Source organism: Hetaerina americana, unplaced genomic scaffold, assembly GCF_022747635.1.
Source record: "Hetaerina americana unplaced genomic scaffold, ioHetAmer1.1.p SCAF_3, whole genome shotgun sequence".
Classification (NCBI taxonomy): Eukaryota; Metazoa; Arthropoda; class Insecta; order Odonata; family Calopterygidae; genus Hetaerina; species Hetaerina americana.
The window spans coordinates 51,379,225-51,400,872 of record NW_027286874.1 but is presented as its reverse complement, the minus strand read 5'-3'; the positions used below and the strand labels follow the sequence as shown (position 1 = coordinate 51,400,872).

The following is a 21,648-nucleotide window of genomic DNA, read 5'->3' as shown; positions in this document are numbered from 1 at the left end:
TGGACTAAACTTGTCACGTCATCCGTGCTGAAAATTGAAATTGCCGGAGCCCAGGTTTCGCCTTCGTCAGGATTCCGTATCATGCTCGGAAAGGGATTTGCAGATAACTTGATTTTAGTCGTTGTTGATGTTGATTTGTTGACTATTTTTCATAATAGTTTTTTTCATAAGAGTTTTTTTCATAGAGTTTTCACGGGAACTCTCGGGCTGCTGAAAATGGGTGTAGCGTTTATTGAGCGCTTCAATATGACTTTATGTAAAATTTAGAGCGTTATTTCAGTGAGGCTTAAATGTGTAATTGGCATCATTCGATGAATTAAAACAAAATCAAATTGAAAAAGTAACTTGAAATAATAGCTCGGAATGTTTTTGCATCATCCACACTCCCAACGCTCTCTCTGCCTTCGATATACCCTGGGGTTAAAAATTCTCATGTAAATACGTGCGCCGCCGGTATCTTTGTTCTTCTCAATACACTATTCCGACTAGTTTTGGGGCCAGTCACTCCCCATAAACCTATGACAAACCCCTGAAATTTAGATATTTGAATGGATTTATCAGTGTATCAAATAATGTCTAAGTCGCCTGAGTGAATAACCCTTCAGCAGTTTTTACAAACTTCCCTGTGTTTTGGTGCTTTGTCGTCTGTCTCTTTTCATGAAGTTTCAGTCATCGCCTCTCCGTCATGCCACCCCTACAGCGCTCAGGGCCCCCCTGTGCACGACGTGTGTATGTCTCGTAGAGCATTGATTCGATGTGGTATCGTGAAATCCGTCGTAGAAATTAGTACCTCTTTCGCATTTTAAAGGAAATAGTTATTTTTCAGTCAAGTACGCTTCATATTCTCCGCTTCCGACTTGTGTGGAAGGAATTCAAATGTTGTAGTGGAAGGAATTCAAAAATTGAAAAAAGTGCTAATATTCGTTTTCAATTATACTCAATATAGTGATTAAATGAATGTATTCCACCCTGAATAACAATAAGGCGCATTTTTCTCAAAATTCAATTAAATTCAGTTAAATCACGTGAATTAAATCTTCAAGTGTCGGTATGTAATTCTATCGTGAAGTGTAAAACGAAGGTACGAAGTAAGAGATTGATTTTAATCGACTGACGCGGAAGCCCTCTTCCGTGATTATTCGACTGAGTTTTGAATGCCACCATTGAAGCAAGGAAGATAAGAAAAGAAGAATACCCTGAGGAATTCTGGGTAAAAGCAGTTGCCAGCTGTTTTGCCCTTTGATTTTCGTTTCACGGACTATTCAGCTTTTCTTCTTAAAACTCTTTCCTTAGTTTCTTTAATCCCTCATGGGAACGTCTCATTCCGCTTCGTCGAAAATGAGCCAAATGCCGAGGGATTAGACTGCCAGATGTTCTTCTTATGTAGCGCACTTGGATTCGCAGAAATTCGTTCATGCAACTTCTCCTCTCTTGCGATCCTACTTCACAAACTTTTCAGAAGTCTCTCAGGATTGGAAATTCATTTTCCCGTAATGTGAAAATATTAAATCTGGTCAAGTTCAGCTCTTTTTTAATGAATTTTTAACGTATTTGTTTTAGTTGTATATTTATACATAATATATACCCGGCACGTATTTTTCTCCTTCCCGTGGCTACTTTTCACGTGATAGGCAGATCTTTATTTAATGTTATAAGGTACATTTATGGCCTAAGGAAGCAAGTACACAGTTGTAAGAGCATCTGGAATGGAATAGTTTCCTGAATGTATTTGATGTGAGAATTTTTCGATATCATTAATGGATAATTATGTAAATGTGAACAAAACTCGTTTTGTTCATCATGAAGGTTGGAAAAGTGCAAATAATATTCCTATGGAACCATAAGAAGGTAGTGAATATCACTTGGTGGTAAAAGAACTCATTAGCTAACTTTTTTATTGCTTGAAAGATAGTTTATTTTGTACTACTGCTGCAACAACATATGAATAGAGAATACGTAAAAGGGCAATCGTATTTCAGAAAGTTTAAGCTTTCGGCGTTCTTCAGATATATATATATATATATATATATATATATATATATATATATATATATATATATATATATATATATCATACTGAAGTTCCTTCTTTTCACAGAATGTGGTTGTGCCACCAAAAATATCTGAATACGTGTGAGTGTCCTTTTTTATGTTTATATTTGCCGACGCTATTGCAGAAATAGGGATGCTGCTTTTGGTTTTGTTTTTCGGATTGAATTATGAACTATTTCTCTTTGATGTTTATCATTGCCGTTGCAGTAGCCATAAAAATAGAACTGAAATCAAATATTTAGCAGTTTGAAATTAATGACTTTCTCCATTCTATTTCCAGGGATCTGGACGACTCGGCCTCACTAGACGAGAGTGCCGAAAACCTTGACCGTGGATCGTTGGCATCTTTTGGTTCTGGAAATACGACTGACTCCGACAAGGTAAGCACTTCGTAGTTTCAGGGTGTATCCAGTCTTCCCCCAATCGAAGTCCATTTCCTCCACTGCATGTACTCCTCCGATTTCTTCTCGATCACTCCAATGGCATTTAATCTAGTGTATTTTCCGATGGCTACCCCTCCGATGTGTACCATCCAGCTTGGAGGAAGTCCAAAGAGTCGTAAGCAGCGCTTTTATTCCCCACACGCCTTCCATGGCGAATCTCTTCTTATCGAGGCAAGAGGCTTAAAACAATCCAGGTGACTCCAAAAAGACAAAAGGGAGGAAAAAAGTGATTCGAGGCTACACTTGGGCGAGTCTCCACCGCCTGGAGAAATTGGGAAGGGCGAAGTATCGGGCGTTTCTGGAGGAGGAAGACGTAAATTTCTCTGACGTGACTTGCGCTACTGTTCACGTGAGCGAACGCTTGTTTTCGTGTGTTAGTTTTGGACTTGTGTTTTGGCTAGTCCTAAATTCCTCCGTGGATGCCGAATGACGTGCCGATGTGCTATCTTTCCATGTTATACTCGTTGTTCTTTCAATTAAACTCTAACGTACTGAGCTGCGTAAAAAGATACACTTCTTCATTATTATAAAATAATATAATTTATCACGATGACAGGCCATTGCTAACGCTTCGGAATTGATTTTAAGTTTCTACTAATGTAAAAAACTATTACATTCCATTTAGAATAAATCAAAATCTTAGTTCCCAGTCTCTCATTAAATGCATGGCTGTAAAAGTCTGTACTGAGAGGACGCATGGCAATAAAGAAAGTGAAATAGATAAGAAGGGTACCACAAATTCATTTTGGATAATAAGCAAATTTTACAAAATTAGCGCAAAAATATGATACGTACAAATTGATGGTTATGGATTTGTCCATGCCAAATCTTTTAGCCAAGAGAAAAATGGCTGCTTATTCCGGCAATGTAAAATGAAAAAACAACAGTCCTGAAAATTTCTAAGCCAAAATACGTACATGATTGCGCGCAAGGGGTTTTACTCCACAAAAACTGAAGTGGGTCAAATTTTGATGCATGATCGAAATAAATTTAAACATTAGCCGTTCCACGACATATCGTAACAAAATTGTCCTGGAATAAGGAAATATTGCTTGATCAGCCATATCCATCTTAATCACATTAATTTTCCACTCAATGAATTCAGTTTCTAGTACCAGACAGCGCAATGAAAATTCTCAGACGCTGAGCGGAGGGGCCTTATAACTCACGTCTCCATCAATCGTGCCGCAACTCGCTGGAATATCCAAGAATGCATTTTGATTGTATATTTTCATTCATTCTTAATATGTTAACGGCTAAACGAAAATCAGTGGGTAATTATTTTATTTTAAATTGGAACCTGATTAGCAAGAAATAATGAGCTCTACGGCCTCTCAATTAAAGAAGAAAGGGGAAGAAAACTCCAATGGCCGTAAGAATTAGTTGCCAATCTCTCGTCAGACCAATTGTTGTGTTGGTGTGACGGGAATCACGTCAGGGACCAACCACAACCTCTCGACCAGAATACCCTCTGTGGTGGTTTACGGGAAATTAATCCGCGTCAGGGACCAACACACAGCCACACGCACACTATCCTGACTGAAATCCTTCACGAGGCTGTGAGACCCTGTTAAAGAATTTCAGATGGAGATGGAATCCTTCACGAGGCTGTAGAGTAGACCCCGTTAAAGATTCCAGGATATTCTCAAGCACACACTCTGTGACTGGCACAGACCAATCACACACACAAGCACTCAAGAAACGCACACACACTCAAAAGGGCCCAACTTCTGGGAGAATCTGGACACAGGTAAAGAGCAACTAGGAAATGCGTCGAACACGCGTGTTTCGGCCACAAAGTGACCCTCTTCAGCGAACCGAAGGGAAAACACCTCCAACACAAGGTTGAAAGTAAACAACCGGAGACAAACGTCATATTTATATAGAGACTGTGGGAGTTGGGGGGACCAATCGAAATAGGTGGAAGATGGAAAGGGGAGGGGTACTTTAAACGTATTGGTGAAGAGGAAGGAGGGGGGGGAGGAAAAACAGATACCAAGGGACTGAGTGGAACGGGAAGGAGTAATTATTGATTGAAATTCTTTAACAGGGTCTCACAGCCTCGTGAAGGATTTCAGTCAGGATAGTGTGCGTGTGGCTGTGTGTTGGTCCCTGACGCGGATTAATTTCCCGTAAACCACCACAGAGGGTATTCTGGTCGAGAGGTTGTGGTTGGTCCCTGAAGTGATTCCCGTCACACCAACACAACAATTGGTCTGACGAGAGATTGGCAACTAATTCTTACGGCCATTGGAGTTTTCTTCCCCTTTCTTCTCTGGAACCTGATTGAGAAATGCTAAAGTATTTTGTAAAAAGGTATTTATGGTGAAATTTCGAAAGGTAACCTACGAAAGAATTTACCAAGTCTCCCAGGCGCATTTCCATCTCTCATGTGATTGCGAACGTTTCCTTTGAGGGAATGATTTTGTGAAATGGTCTTATGGTAGTAGTTTCGTCTCGAATATCGCGCCGGCAAAAGATATTTAACTGATGCTGTTAACGATTCTCCATATTGGTTATTTTAGTTAAGTTTCGCGAAGAAATTCAAATGTCCACGCATCACAGCTGATCGTATTCTATATTTAGCGCGGTAATTCTTGATGCATTGTTTTTAAAATGGATGTGTGCATGCATTTTCTTGTCGTCACATCCATTTCCCTCGTTAGTCAACTCATCCCCCTTGCCAGCTTCTAACTCGTCTCTTAGTTAACTAGGCTTCTGCCGTTTGTTCCTTCTTGCCGGTCCACCATTAAGTGCCTTCCCGTTAAGTTCGCCTTGCGCAATGGAGGGGACGAGAAAGGCAGAAGGATCGACGAAGCATACTGGGTTACGTGACGGTGGTGGATGAAATGGCCGCAGGATAATTTCTTCTTTGAAGTGCATCGCCCATGTGTGTGGCGACCATTGGAAGGGCAATCTACTGTAAACGATAACGTTATCACCAATTACGTAGTGATGTAGAATGACAAGTCACTTTTCCTGCGACTCATGACAACTTCCTCGCATAAGGACAGCTTTTGTCCGGATTATTCGCGGATAAAATGGAGGAAAATGACAGTATTTTGCAAGATAATTTGTTTATTTGTTCATTGAGATACTTACGAATTATTCCTTAAATGTCATTTTCATTGGCTATAGCTCAATGGTTAATATGCAAGCGCTCTTTGTCCTTTACTTCTCTTAAAAGTTGGTACTTTAGCCCGTCCAAGTGTATATATCCTAATGCTATGTCACTTCAAACAGGTTTTCATTACTGTACCCCGAACGTGAATTATACCGATTAATGTTTGCGATTAGCTCCATGTATGTCTTTGATAGCATTCTAAATTTCATGCGTAAGATGCACTCAAAATAGGTACTTGGAGGGACCTACCCTAGATACATTTTTCTTTGGCTGAAGGATATGGCTATAATTCTCCATTTCCTACTTGCCGATAGTAATTAATTTAGCAGTTGATTCTGTTAACGGACTAAAGGCAAAGTAAAATTAATTGACTCCCAGTCCCCTGCCCTCAGACATCCTGCGGTCTCGTACCGCAAAAGTTGTCGACCCTGTTTGCACTCATAAAGCCCGTCCAATGGAGTTGGGTGAGTGTGCTGTTGAATCTCTTTAATTTTCAGTGACTTCCAGTCTCGGTAAATTACTTTTCGTATCGTTTCATCTGGAATAAACTATCTGCTATTCTCCTTATATAGTCCTAGTGCCTTAAAAAAATATTTTTATTGAATTCCAAAAATTACCGTATGTCTTCGCTCCCAACACGCGATTAAATTGAATTCCTATTAGTCGCGATATTGTTTCATTTTTTTGTCCCGTCACGCTTAAGTTATGACGCACACTGGACGTGTTTAATAAATATATCATCAGGGTGACATTATGGTGTTGCCAGGATTGATAATGTTGGTGTCTGCTATCCAAACGTTCTACTGTCGGTGGTTTTACTAGCAAAGGAGGTGCCCCAATAGAGGCAATGAATAAGGTTTTAGGTATAGATATCGGAAAGATTTATTGTTGGGAGAAAGCTGTTGTTGTGGGAATAAGCGAGGGTATAGCGATAATCGTTAAAGAGAGCGAGCGAAAGGGAAACGCTCTTCCACCTTTAACACTTTCGTGCGATGCGTAGTTCACAGCAGTTCGAACACAAAATATCTCAATCTTTTCCTCTCAAAAATCCTTCTTCTCCGCACCTTCTTCCTCGCATCCCTCTCCCTGCGACACTTGTTCCTTCATCTCGGTGGACTCGTAGCATGGCTGGCCCGTTTAAATTTAGCTTCCTCCCGTCTTTTTCGTGCTCACTTAATGCCGGGTGTTCACACGGAAAGTCTCCTGTACCCCAGGGTGTAGTAAAAAAGCTGGCCTGCTGTCATTTCGCTATCCCCTCATCTTTTAGTTTCCTCTTTTCTGGTATAAACGATGTTCTTTCAGTATAAGAGGAGTACTGTCTTCCCCTGTTCTCAAACGAGTCCCCTAAGCATCTTTTGCTCTACCCAAGAGCAAGATACGACATGCTTTACGGTACCAACACCGGCTCTGGCCAATGATGCTCTTTGGCAAGTACAGGCAATGTTATTTGAAAGCGAGTCATACACCTGAGTGGGTTTTATTTTCCGGATGGAAAGAAAGATTTTTGACATAATGAGACGATTTGAACATGTTTCCGATGTTTTGTACATGACCCTTATCAGAAAATGCTTGCGAGTAGTTTTGGGCCCTTTTTAAATAAAATTGCTTCATACGCTGAATATTGGTGCCGCATGAAACTATTTTCTTTCGCTTAAAGTTTATTTTTTATGCTTATGCTCATATGATGTTTTCTCCATTTTAATGTATAAGTTTTTGCCTGATTTTACCCATCGCTTTTCTTCTTTTGAAATTCTATTAAAAATTTAAAATATCTCAAATGCATCACGTATATTTTTCGACCATGGAGTATATGACGTCCTACGTCAAAACCTGGGTCGTGTTTTAAACAAGGTGTATATGGAATCACGAAGTTCTTTCTTCTTTTCAATATTTTAGAGTATTCGTGGAAATATTCAACGGTAAAACAAAGGGTTTAATAAAGTGCGTAGAAATACGAGTTGAAATTTACTAAACAATATGAATAGGACGTAAATAAACTGTCCATCATTCAATTTGAATTACTTTTAAAAAATCGTGATTGAGCATATTATACTCGATTTTAACTGAAAGCATGAAAACATAAAGAGTTCTCATTTTTCGTTTTCAATTTCTTTTATATCTCGATGATTCCATACACTGGTTTTAATAATTTGTTGAGTATGGTATAATTCCCTTATCGAGGCGTAACTGCGTCAGTGCCTGCGAGCGTAATTGCCTATTTGTTCGGATTGCCGGTGTTAGGCGTGGATCTCGTTGTTGGTGTATCACTTTGTTTCGGCGATGGTTCATATTTTTTTCCGGGCCGGTATCGCTTTGTTGCTGCTCGGGGTAGAGGGGCGTACCCCTCCCCACGACCTCGCCTCGCCTGGCTGTTTCGCGTCCTCTCCACACGTCACTCCCCAGTCGACCACATCCCATCGCTCACTTCCCCAAAAGCTACCGAGGGATTATTATTTCTGCCGAATGCTTGAGCCGCGGTGGCGTGACGAGCGAATCGATTTCCGCTCGCGCGCCCCTCGAGATGCATCACTTTTATTGCTCCACGGATTGCCATCGTCCCGGGTCTGGGGAAAAAATCGGAAGTAGCCACCAATTCCGATGGCGAAGTGTTTCCACGTTGTTTCCTCGCATTTATTATTCTACCCATGGGTAATGAATAAATTGCTCCCCGCTCTCAACGAGTGCAATAACGGAGGGTGTATTTTTCGTCTCCATAAAATATGTTACAAAAAATAAGTCGCCGTATGTGGAAATTATTCCCGGAGAGAAAACTTCATCTTTCCGTTTTATTGGCCTCCTAGTGCCAATGTATATATATATAACAACTTTTTCCGCAGCAGAGATGGTGGAAAGGTCATGTTTTTCCTCAGTGCTGAAATAATTTGCTTACCGCCGTGTGCCCTTAGAAACAAATTGTTGGGTAAAGTTTATTTTTTCAGCCTATTAGGTCTAGCAATTTAAAAAAATTTATTTATGTGCCCTGTAAGCCGCCGAAAGTGTGTATGGCCGGGGGTGAATACACACCAGACTAATTTTTACCCGAACATGGCCCTACCCCAGTCGGGCAATGTTGTTATGATCCCATATCGTTCGTGGAAAAATGGACATCTTAAATTATCTGTTCTACACTTAATCTCTCTAATTTTTTTTGACATGATCTCTCCTACCGTAGTGGGATGGCAATAACATATTTATAAGGGGTAATGAAAGCAGCATTAGTAGTTTTTACTTTCGGAATTTTGTTTTCACCCTTGCTTTTTTTTCAAATCACAAAGTTCTCAAAGTACAAAATTTCATATTTGTGTCCTTTTCTAGTGTTCCCTGTCCATTCAGTATAAAACTTTCGACACTCATTTCGTTAACTATTGAAAGTAGCTAAATATCGGTGTTTCCATTTCCATTGCTTTTGTGTGTGCACAATCTATTTTTTAGAATTATAGTATTTGTCTGAATTTCTAATAACCGAAACGTAACAGACTCAGCTTATTTTATACTGTCGTGTTGTGTTATCTATACGCATACGAAAACCATTAAAATTGGCCAATTTTAACTCGTGTACTCGTTCCTTTCTACCCTTATTCCACTTTTTTTCTTTGTCAGTCATTCCGTGGAAACGTCTATTCATTTTGGCGATTGAGCTCGATCGCATTGAATTGATGTTTCTCTCGTAGCTGTTGCGTATCCTCCTTTTGAATTTTCCCGTGTATTTACCAAAGATAAGGATTTTACGGGAGTATGCTGTTATTTTTATTTGAAAATTGCCTGGTTTTAATTTTCACTGATATTTTCTCTGTCGACGAAGTAACAAGAGTGACCCTCGGAGCTCTTCAATCAGCTGTTTCATTGTCTTCGGTGTATCTAGGTGTCTCCTTTTTTATCAATTGGCACACGGTCTTTTATCAACCACTCTTCCAATGGGTAGCAAAAAATTTAAGTTTATTTATTTGGTTATTTGGTGGAAAAAGCTTTGAAGTCGATGAAATGTTAATTTTATTTATTTCCTTCGCGGCCGTTACTATTGCTTGCAATGGGAATATCAAGTGAACTCAATGATTTTACTAAGTTTGTGGCATTAAATTTTAAACCTTAAGAATGTTAATAAACAGTCGGCCTACAGAATGTCTTATAACGACGGTTGTTCAGAGTCCATCATTTTCTCCCTTTGTCGCAATTCTTCCAACAAGGTCTCAAACTTTGATGTTTGAGGCCTTGTTGGAACAACTTTGAAACTGTGATTCCAAACATTACGTGTATTGCAGCTACGGCGTAGAGTTTTGACAGATCAGCCTCCTTCTTTCAGTTGCTATTTAGCGGGAAGCCTTCAGGTTACATATTGGGGTGCTGGTCTTACACGAGTACATCTAGTCCACTTTTCTGTGCATGATTCAATTGCTCATTCACAATGAATTCGATTTACGCCTTCCTGAATCTTGTCGGACTGATATCTTCTTTTCGTGACTAAGTCACGTGCGTAGCTGCTGAATGCAATACTGAGTATGTATACTATTGCTGTAGTATAATATACTGTATATATGTTTACTCAGTATTGCATCTTTCATTGAATACTGCTGTATTTAAGATTTTGCCGAATCACATGCTAATTTCGTACGTTGGATTTCATTTTTGACTTATTCACAAGATTCAAAATCACGCTCAAGCCAGTGAGTATTTAATCCTCTACTCTTGTTTCATATCTCAGATGACCTATTTTCCATATACCTGTATAATTACTTTGCCAAGAAAGGCAGTTGTGTCTGGAAATGATATAGAATTGTGTGATAAGATCATGTTCACGCACCTGTTTATGGCAAATGACCCCATTCTCTCTGTCCTCTTGCATTTAGGTTTATTCTCCCTAAATGATTATGATTTATTTGAGTTATGAACTTATTTGAGTTACATCAGGAACTACGCATTTGTTAAATAAAAATAATCTTAAAAAGATGACCTTTTTATTTATGAAACTTGTTTTTGTTTAATATTTCTACCCCTTGTGTCGCTTATTAATTGAAAATTCAGGTTTATTGATACTTATGATTATCAAAGGGTCCTTTAGGTCTTTCAATAAATCTTTTATCGCCGAAGTGGCTGCCATTGTTCCACCTTCACCTCCCTTTGCCAGATGCATCAAACTATCGCTACTTGTTAGTTGAAAACTACAATCTGCATCGAAATTCGTCTAAAATTTCTAAATATTACTTCTTTCTACTGTCTGAATATTTCGGACAAGATTGTGGGCCGATTCCCATTTAAATATTTGCGGGGTCTGTCAATGATTCCAAATCCATGCTTACACTTGGAAGCCACTCTAGCGCCCATTTCCCCCTCTGTTCCAATTCGTTAATCCAACCAGGTCACAGGTGACATGTCAGAGCAAATAAATTGCTAAAGCGACAGGGCTGTTCCGCAGAGGATTGGGAGAGAGGAGAGTTACACGCCAAGCGAAATCAAGCCCATCGGTGCTTCCCAAATCGTCTATGTCAACCCTTCACTCGAAGGTAGTGAAGATTGTGCATCGGGCTTCTCATTTTGTTCGAGAAATATATGATTTACTGGTCAGTTCCTTTCACAAGAACATTTTTTTCAAATAGCGCATGTTTTCCGTGGATGCACTCGGTGTAACTTAATCGTGGAAGCCGTTTCCGCAATTGCGCCTTGTAGTGGTCATCATGATAATGGCAATTAAAGATTTTATCATCTTCCCATGTTTAATAAAAATGGACGTATTCGTAAGAATGGATACACAACGATTGAACTTTAATGTTAGTTGTCCTAACAGTGTTTCCTCATTTGCTAGAATCTTGGTTCGAATAATCAGGGGAATAGGGAGTGTATTTTGTATCATAATCCTTACGTATTACAAGATCATTTTCGCTTTAGATTGCTCATTAATTATATTGTTCAATTAAGGTGGGAATACCGTTTTCTAGTAAACGTGGAAACTTTTCCTAGGAATTCCTTCCGCTAAGATGAATGATAAATAATTTTTTTTCAGGTTTTCAATCAACTTTTTAATGAAACGTTCTCGGAAGTTCATTTTGCAAAGTGGCATTTTAATCTTCTCTATTTAATCATATTTGGATTTTGTCGATCACTGCAGCTGTCTTTGGTGTAGCGGATTTTATCATCAACCTCAAATAGCTACTATGATCATCTGAAATTCATTATTTAATTCAACGTCGTCATGTTAACATACCACTAGAGAGACTGAAGATTCCTTAGTCAAACCGCGACCGAACCCAAACGGATCTGAAGCGCGTTATTTATTTTCCTTCCGTAGCTCCTACGGGAATTTTCGTTCAATTCTTCATCGGAATCTTTATGTTCCCATCTGTCCTTTATGCTCTTCAATTTTGCCATTCATTTTCGGAGTCGAGTAGGACAGGGGGTTAAGAGGAGCTAGGACCCACACAACCCATTGTATGCTCCGATGAGGCTATTTTTCTGCCTTCCTGCCTCTCATCTCCCGCGGTTTCCGCCTCTCACTGCCGCCTATTCTTCTCCTCATAAAACTCCTTTCCATTGCCTTCGCAGAGAGTTGCCCATTCGCCGTCATCCTCGCCTCAGTTCTCCTGGTGGATCCACCACTCTACCTTGCCGTTTGACTTCCACGACATTAGTCGCTTCCTCAACTTTACCTCTAATTCCATTCTTCCTCCCCCCTCTCTCTCCCTCATTCATGTCCTATTTCTCGCCTCTGTTGTTTTCTATTGTTTCTCCGTGCATCCCCGCCGAACCCATTAGGTATGGCCATACAACGTTTTCACCATCCTTCCTCCCCCACCTCGATGCCCTCCCATTTCCGATCCATGCCATTTTCTATTCACCTTCCCTCACCCCCACCATCCAGCAGCCTTTCGCCCACTCTTCTCTCGATGAACTGTTTTGGTGGGGACCGTGGCAAGTAGGGCTATAAATAGATTCGCCAACTCTGGGCTGAGGACTGGGTGGACGTATTATGGATAAAAAGAGGGCAAGAGAGAAAGGGAGTGATTCACCAGCTGCATTCGCGCACGCTCAGTTCCCGTCTTTCAGTCCGTCCCTCTCGCTCCCGCACCCTCCGCTCCCGCCCCCTCTCCTCCACGCACAATCTCACTCCTCGCCCCCCTTCGACCTCAAGGGCCCCATCCGTCCCATTCACCGCCCTTCTCCCTCCACCTTTGCCCCTCCCCATATCCCACGTTTACGTCACTATGTCCGGCATCGACGGTATCCCGGCCGGAACGAGTGTGGGGGAGACGAAGAGGGAGCTGGGTCTCTTTTCCCGCTAAACTCGAAATTCGTTCTTTTCCATCTCTTCTTTACCCTGAACTCACGCACCCACACAAACCACCCTCCGTCCCCGCAGCACATCCTCGTTTCGCGCAATCTTCCCGCTCTCATTCTTCCTGCTGTCAGTTTTCTTCTTCTTTTCCCTTCATTTGTCTTCCCGGAGTTTCTCAAATAGCCATTTTATTAAATTTATAAAATTTATTCCAGGGTCCCCCCCTTATCTTTCTGAGAAATCTCAGGGTGTTCCTTGCCATGGCGTCAGTCCACGAGCCTCTTTCAGTCTGATGACCCACGCGTCTCTTTTTATCGCAAAACGTCACCCGCCCATTTATGTTGGCGTTGAAGACGTCACTGCATCGTAGCTTGCAAGCGCGCACATCAATCTAAGGTCGTCTAAATTTTGAATTTTCGATCTCTAGATTATACTCCGAAGGTTCTGCCGGGTTAGTTAGGATTTCATTGTTATAATTTTGATTTAAAGCTCCCGGCTGATCGTTAGATGTTAATGCACTTTATTTATCCGAGAGCAGTTTATCCATGCTTAAGACATCCACGGAAATCGATGAATTCCCATTTGGAGCATGTTGTCACTCGAGTCACTTAAAAATAATACTTTCATCTTCTGACCGGAGAGTTGCCGATCGAACGCTATATTTTGTAAAGCTTAATCTTTAAATCCACCGCTGGCAGTAGATTTTGTCGCTTGTGTAGTAAGTTTAGGTTTTTAAGTGGGATTTTTTTCAGAGTATGGATATTAGTCCTTCCCACGCACCATAATCTCGGGGATTATTGCGCTATTTGCTATGATTTTGACTCTCTCAACTAGGAAACGAGTTTGACCAGAAATTGGAAAAGTCGAATTTCATTATATTTTATTGTAATTTTCAGACGTCATCCTAGTTCTTTAAATGTCAGGATAGCAAATGTCGTTTTTGTAATTTATAATGGTGCCAGTCACCGACAGGACAAAGTAATCGATTTTGATGTTCCCCGCTTCGACAAAAACGGTTCGTGTTTTCGCTTAGGGTTGCCTCTTCCATTGTTGTAGGGGTTCCCAAAAGGGAAGGCATTCCGAGAATACCGTATCGGTCCCAGGGCTTCAATCGAATTTGAAGGCCTGTCCTAATTTCCACCAATCGGAGTGTCTATGTGCGATGCACACGTCATTCGATGCGTCGCACTCCCGTTCAGCTCCATGGATTTCTCAGCTTCGTCGTCGCATATAGTCCACAACGGCTCACAAGAGAGAACCGCGCAAAGCTATGCCGCAGACGTGGCCTTGTGGTCACCATAATGCTATTTTTCTCACCTGATTCACATGTTTTAAACTTGTTTGAAAGCAAATATGCACCTTTTATTTTCCTTTTGCTTAGACGTCCGTCTCTCATTTCTGGAAGTAACCACCGACATTCCATTGGACCAGTGTTTTATACAAATGTTCCCGTATCTCCCAAGGAAAATTCATTCAACGCTTCATTTGCTGAAATAGTTTTTGATGCTATTCATGTTTCACATCCTACCGCAACGTGAAGCTTGCGAAAAAATAGGCTTAAATGGTTATTGGCATGTTGCATGTTAGAGATGGTGAGTGAGGAAATCTTCTTGGCATTTTTGATGTAACTGAACAGTTAATGAAATTTGCAATAGTCTTAACTGCTCCAGTACCTGTATGCAATGCTGACTTTTCTGTAAATTTATTAGGTGTTGGCTACCAAGGCCAAATAGCAATCTGATAAGTATTATTGCTGTAATTTTTTGTTGCGTTGATTCCCCGCACTACATTCTAATTTACCTCTGGAATTGAATCCTTCTTTTTACATTACTTTTCGATCGCTTGGAGCGTTGCCAAGTTCTGCCCACAATCTCATTTCTATTATAAACTCGTTGGCTCCTTAAAATAGTGAAATATCAGCAAAAGCAAACGGAATCCAACTTCGTGTAATTCCATTTTACTTTCATGAAGAGAAACGCCCGCATGTCCTAATCAGATGTCAAGAAAATATTTTCCAAGAAAACATTAATATTCTACACGTTAAAATAGACAACTACTTTCGTTCATTCCTTAAAGTGATTATTAAAGTTAATACGTGCCGTGTATGGGTTTATTTATGAAAAAAACAGGAAAAACTATTTTATTCATTAGAATAGTGCGTATGGTATAGTGTTCTCGCTGTGAGTATTCTCAAATAGTCAGTTTGAATAAAATGAATTTATTGCGTGTTCAATAAGATATGTCTGTCTAAGGAAGCATAATGATGAAAAGCAGCGATAAATAATGGTGGAACATGATAAATATATAATTAATTGATATTTTAAACCCACCGAAGACCTTGCCTTGCGACAGAAAACGATGGGAATAATTCTCATGGGTTTGCTCGGCCTCTCAGCAGGTGGTAAACGTGTTCGAGACCGCACCGATTCCAAGGTTCTATTCAGAATTAGACTCCACCGCGCTTATGTCTCGATCCTCATCTCCCGAAGATCTGAGGAAAAGGATGTGTGATGGAGCGGGAGGGGAATGGCAGAGAAGAGGGGCAGCGTCTATCTGCCCTACCTTACTCTTCCCCCCACCCCCTTTCCTGTCGAAGTTCTTCGCACGGGGCCGGGTTGGATAGGATGCCGATGGTGACCCTTGGCAGCATTAAGGGTCACACTATTTTTTTCTCCTCACCCCTCAACCAACTTCCGACCGCATAATCCCCTCCCATTCAGTCGTTTCCAAATACGCCACGCCCATCTCCATGAAAATCCGTACTGCTTCTCGGCCTCACCATCTCCGTCCGCACATATCTCTCTCCGTCATCCAGTCTTCTCTCTCCTCGTTCCCTCTCGATAAGGTCTTAGCGAAACACCATCTTCTCTTCACCTAATGTGCCACCGCATTTGTAGAGTCCGCATTGCATCGCCCTCCTTTTTCACTCCATCATCCGTCTGCTTCACAGTGCGTTTTACCCCTCCGCCAATTAACTTTGGCGCGATTACTTTTTGCGAGATGCTCAGATCACGGTTTCAATGCCAGTGTTTTTTTATTTTATTATTATTTTCCATATATTTTTCAAAATTTATTTTTATCAACAAGTCATAAAGGCTAGATCTGGTTGGCTCGACGGTTGACGCGCTTATCCTAAAACCCGAGGGCCAAGTGTTTGAATCTCGTCTCGAGAATGGATGTAGCACTAATTTAATCGGCGCATGAACAATTGAGTCGACAAATTCGTGTCGACACCTTAAATTCAATAGTTTGTCATACTCTATCATTAGGATAGTTAGAATAGAGACTCAAGTTATCCATTCTACATATTGATACTTCGTTTTGAAAGATGATTTTATCTTGATAGTGGAGGATGTACATTTTGCGAAGACAAGCTGTGCCCTTAGCAGGAATAACATGCACGAGTATAGTTTAATTACAGGGATACCAGTGACGATAGATAAGTACCCAAAGCGTCCAAAACATTTGATTTCTACGATAAATGGAGGTGGGTAAACAAGGGCATGACAAGAGATAGGGCATCGCATAATTATCCCCGGAAGTATTGTACATTTTGAAGTTAACTTGTCGTTTCTTTCCTTGTGATAATTTGGCAAAATCTTCCCTGGAGCGCATTGTGAATATTCTAGGAATAAAGAACTTCTCATTCCAGCCAATTCACGCTATAGTAGTTTTGAAGGCTTATGTTAAACCATTTACGCAAAAATGCATGGGCTGCAATGAAATTTTCGAATATCGAATAAGTGATAGGTAATAGATTGATCACTGAGCAGTTTGGAAATAATTTGTAAACGATATTACCTTAAAGTTGATATGAAAAACCATAAGCACAGTAATCAACCCGAAGGTCGGTTTGGTAGGTGTTGAAAGAGTTAACCCACTGCTAAGCCCGACGCCATTCGAAATTCACACATCAGGATGTTGGGGCTAGATCCTTTACCTGTGCCAGCTATTGTTTACCAGGAAGATCTGGTATCCGAAAAATCCCACAGCTTGGGTGAAGCTGAAGGTGCTTAGAGAGGTATGCCCGGGAATCGAACCTAAGCCCTCTGTTCAGCCGTCCAAAACTTACCGTTGGACTACCGCACCATGTTAAAGTGGATAGCATTCTGTAAAGTAATTTGCCCCACGAAGTTATTCTTCCCAGTAGGATTGTTTCCTTTGTATTTATTTTAAATAAATATTAAATATATTGTTATATAGCATGACTTTTTAATTAAATGTGATAAGACAGCTTGTTCATTTTTTTATACCTCTCCACCTCGCCTTAATTGAGTGAACGCGAGTCGTACTTACGACTGTACTTAAATAATGTGCTTTTTCATGGTAGAATATGTGAAGTTCAGACGCACATTTCAAATTTAAAAAAGGTGTTCATCTTTTCTTCGTGTTCCGCGACGGTTCAAGCTTGGTTCGGAATGAGCTGTTTGCTCCTGTGCTTACGAAAAACACCAGCGCGTGAGATATTACAAATTTTAGTCTCTCTTAGCGTAACATCTCCTATGTACAACCGGTTTGAATTGATGTGTCATGTCATTGAAAGCGGCATCCTTGCCCACCAGCAGTTATAATCAAAGTTAATTTAAATTAATTGTTCTAAAATGCGTCCAACCTGTCCTATCTGGCTTGGTTAACCTTAAATCCTCGCCGGCTTGTAAAAATGTTGCTTCATTATTAACACCTCTTCTTTTGATCCCTCGTTTGAGAGAGGAAATTCCGACCATTTTCCTCACGGGTCTGAGTTTTTTTTCCCAATTAAACTGTTCGCACGAAATGATGTTCAAAATCTCGCAAACAGCGAATTCTTCTCTCTCTCTCTCTTTCCTTCCTCCTAGCATGTCGCAATGCCTGTAAAACAACACGTGATGGCTTTTGTTTTCTTGTTAAGCCAACATCCGTTTGTGTGTCCCTTGTTACCTTTAGGCCCCCATCCGTCATTCCGACATCCCACTCCTTCCCCACACTCTCCCACAGATCTCCCTCCTCATGTCCCTTAATTTCATCTCTCGTTTCCACCCCCGGTGTGTGCTTTTTTTCGTTTTCTCTCTGCCTCTTCGCCCGTTCCCTATAAATTATTTATTCTCTCATTAATGAAATTCTTTTCCTTCCGCTTCCCATCTCGTTATCAATGTTTGACTCATTACCATTGCCGAGGTGTCGTCAACAGTTTTGATCATTAAGGTGGCGTCTTAGAATATTCCGTCAGATCAATTCGAAGGTCCGAATCCTGGGTAAAAAGTAATGATGACCATTTGTTTTAATTCACTTGTAAGTAATTTGATTGCACGAATTATATAATGACTTTTAATAAATGTCTTGTTTTAGACCTGTGTATGTTTGTTGAAATACGCATTTCTCGAATGGGAATATAAATAAAAAGGACAACTGACTCAGTGCCTAAAGTTTGAAGATAGATGCGGCTTTGAGGATGTCTTCGGTCATTTCGAGAAATCCCCAAAACGTGAGATACTCCACATGCACCTGTCCCTGGTTCGACAATTTAATTTCTCCAAGTTCTTTTCGGCATACAATTTTTTACTTTGGGGAAGATTTTAAAAAACAATAAGGAATAACCGCCATGGTATTAAGCGGCCATTTCGGAGATTCTGTGAGCTGGCGAGATGTATCTAGAGCCCGCAATTAAGTCGTTAGTAATGTAGAGATGGCGGCGAAGACGGATAAATGAAGTGAATGTGAATCATTATCCCATTTATTTCAATTTGTGTCCTTTGTGAAGCATAAAAATTTAGGTTTTCTTTCTTAAGTTTCAATTCTTTGACTCATTTTGGGATTGGCTTTTTAGGAAACCTTCCGACCCAATCCACAGCGGTGTATCTAATAAAGAAGGGGCCTGTTCAGTAAAAATTATACATACATTTTTATTAGCATTATGAATTCTGCAAAAAAAAAAGAATTGTATGCTATAATGTTTGTATAGTTCAAGTTTCATTGATTTAAATCCAGTATTTTCAGTCAGTGGCAGCCGTTGCATGGTGAAACATATTCAGGTCAACTATGCCTGTTTCTATTAATTAAAAACGCTCCCCACGAATTATTTCCATTGGAGATCAGGGAAAAGTCATATGGGGGCTAGATATGAACTATATATGGAGGACGAATAACATACTTGATATTGATTTTCGTGATTTCGCGGAACCCACCGTGCACCAGCGCGTGTTATGTGCAATTTTTCTGTTGCCAAAGTTTTGGTGGCACCGAATGAAACGTTCAAAGAATCTTATACCCAGTGGTCTCATCTTTTTTCAACGATCTTGTTTTTCAATGGCATAATCAATGTTAATTTTCTCTTGGTAAGAGCTCCGTACAGGAGCTCCGAGTTGACCATCCTGTGATATTGATTGTCTTCCCTCGTTAAACATTTTAAGCCATCTCCTACATATGCTGAAGGAAAGAATAGATTCTCTATAAGCCTACTGTATTATTACGTAGACCTCGGCTGACGAGTTGTTCAGGCGAAGCTAAATTTTAATGTGCCGTCCATGTTTCTATCGTTGGCGTGAGCGAAGTGATCATGTTTCAACTTTGCAGCGACCTCCGCTGCTGCAGTGCTGGAGTCAAATCAACGAAACTTGTGCTACAGTAAGTTAAAAATATAATACATTCAAAGTTTTCATCAGTAAAATGTGGGTAAAAAGTTAATGAAACTTTTTTAAATAGCCTTCTCTATGAATAGCTGCCTGTATAATGCTCAGGACTTTTTCGACGAAGATGCCCTCACCGGCGACTAGTATCCGTATTCCCTGGCATCTAAATGCCTGTCTAGAGAACAGATCGTTCCCATGTCCGCCCTGTACCATCTCATATCTTATTGCCTTCCATAATTCTCTCGACCAATTCACCGTTCATCCTTAATTCATGCATTTGGAAGTGTTGTTGTGCAATCAAAGGAGGACACAAATTCCCTTTGACTTTAATGGATTGAATTCCGCGACGCCGGTGAAGTGGCGTCGGCGGCGTCGGAGAAGCCCTTATGAAACCCATTTTGCATCCCTCGTCCCCTTCCGATCCCATCGCTGGCTCTCCATGCCCTCCCGCCGCCCGGGCTCACTCGTTGCCGCTCCTATCACCGCTCATCTCTCCCATGGACCTCTCTCTCCCCCCCGCCCACTCCCACTCGTTTCTTAAATCCTTTCCACCCTCCCCCGTGCCTCATCCTAATTTTTTGCACTCCCGCCGCTCCCTCTGCTACCATCCCTTCAAATCATCTCTCCAACTTCCCTCCCCTATAGGAAAATCCTCCCTCTTCTCTTCGCTTCCCCATTTTTCCTTCTCCATCCCCGTATCTGTTGCGCATTCAGCCCGGGATTATTTTGCGTTTGTCGCGAATCCGAATGGTAAAATCTCGTCATGGTCCCAATAGTTGTGTGTTTGATTAATATGATCTTGTGAAGTCACCCACTCCACAAGATCTCGTGAAATTAAAATGAATGATTATATTTGCCAGAAGTCTTGTATTTCCTCAGTAGAAAACTTCCCTGATCAGCTTATTTACTGCCTCGGCATTATACTCACGAGCAATCAGTTAATGGATTGAAGGTGTCTACTCCGGATCCCCCTGTTGTACCTAGGTATTTTGCTTTCATTTCGAACTTCATCCCGACGGACTACAGCGATGGATATTTGACAATCGTCGGTTGTCCCGACATATTGTTTTATTACGACCGTTAGAGAATATTTCCCCATTCAATTTCTTACCCGTAACTGGTTACCTGCCTTGGCTAACTCTTCCTCATCCTTTCATAGTTGTCACCTGGTGACCGCTTGGCAAATTTCCTACCCTTACATGTCCCGGCGTTTAATTGTTTATGAAGCACATGGGCTTCAGAGGTCAAAGACAGATTCAATTAAAGTCATTAAAAATTTTCTCTGCTACTGTATGGAAGCTATGTAAAAACATCTCATCGTGTGCACTTAGTGAATGGAGTAACCTTTGAAGCATGCAGTCCTCAACATTTAAGCGATAGTTTATCTTTGACGGGGGGGGGGGGGTGTCTTTCCACTCGTATCCGTTCCCAGCTTCCTTCCTCGCTCTAATTATATTCGCAGTACTAATTACGTACTACAGCGTATCGCATGCATTATAGCTCGTATAACTTCCTGTCCATAATTAATTTCACCTTTAATAATGCCTTGATCCATTTCTCTCTGGTTATCTTTCTTCTGTTTAACCTACACTTCCCTTACAGTCCCAATGTGTGGCCTAATGTGGTTCTTATAGCCTGGTACGGTTTATGTTTATTTGAATTGAGCATCTGCCGTCACTTTTATCCCCAGCAGTCCCTCCCTCGGTGATATACCCCTTGAAGTAAGTTAGAATGGAGAAGAAAACTTCATCTTAGACGCCGAGAAATATATTCTTCCTCTTATCCATCCCCTCACCTTGTAAGTCTTTCCTCTCTCTCTCCCTCTGCCTCCCCCCTCGCGTCCTTCCTTTCTCCCTCCACTCCCTCCCACCCCTCCCCGCCGTCGCACTTCCCTTCGCTCTCTTTTTTCCATCCTTCCCTAACCCCCCCCTCCCCCACTCTTCCCATCATCTTCCAACTTCCTCCCAAACCCCCTTGCTAACCTCCTCTTCCCCTCCCTCACCTTTTCCAACTCTCTAGTGGCGTGAGCTACTGTCTTCATCGACCGACTTCTCTTCTTTCCACAGGCGGTACTTTTAACCCTTACCCGCCCCCTCCATTCTCCGCGCGCTCATTCCCCTGACTCCTCTCCGCGACTCTGTACCTTCTCTCACCCCTGTT

The 21,648-nt window shown here is 41.1% G+C and overlaps 1 protein-coding gene across 1 annotated transcript in view; it reads left to right on the top strand.

Annotated features, from left to right (window-relative positions):
* Positions 1-21,648, top strand: part of trio (trio Rho guanine nucleotide exchange factor) — a 251,658-nt gene that overhangs the window by 73,571 nt on the left and 156,439 nt on the right. Inside the window, exon 30 of the mRNA XM_071587214.1 lies at positions 2,333-2,432. Within this exon, the coding sequence (XP_071443315.1) occupies positions 2,333-2,432 (100 nt within the window). The remainder of the gene's footprint in view (positions 1-2,332; positions 2,433-21,648) is intronic.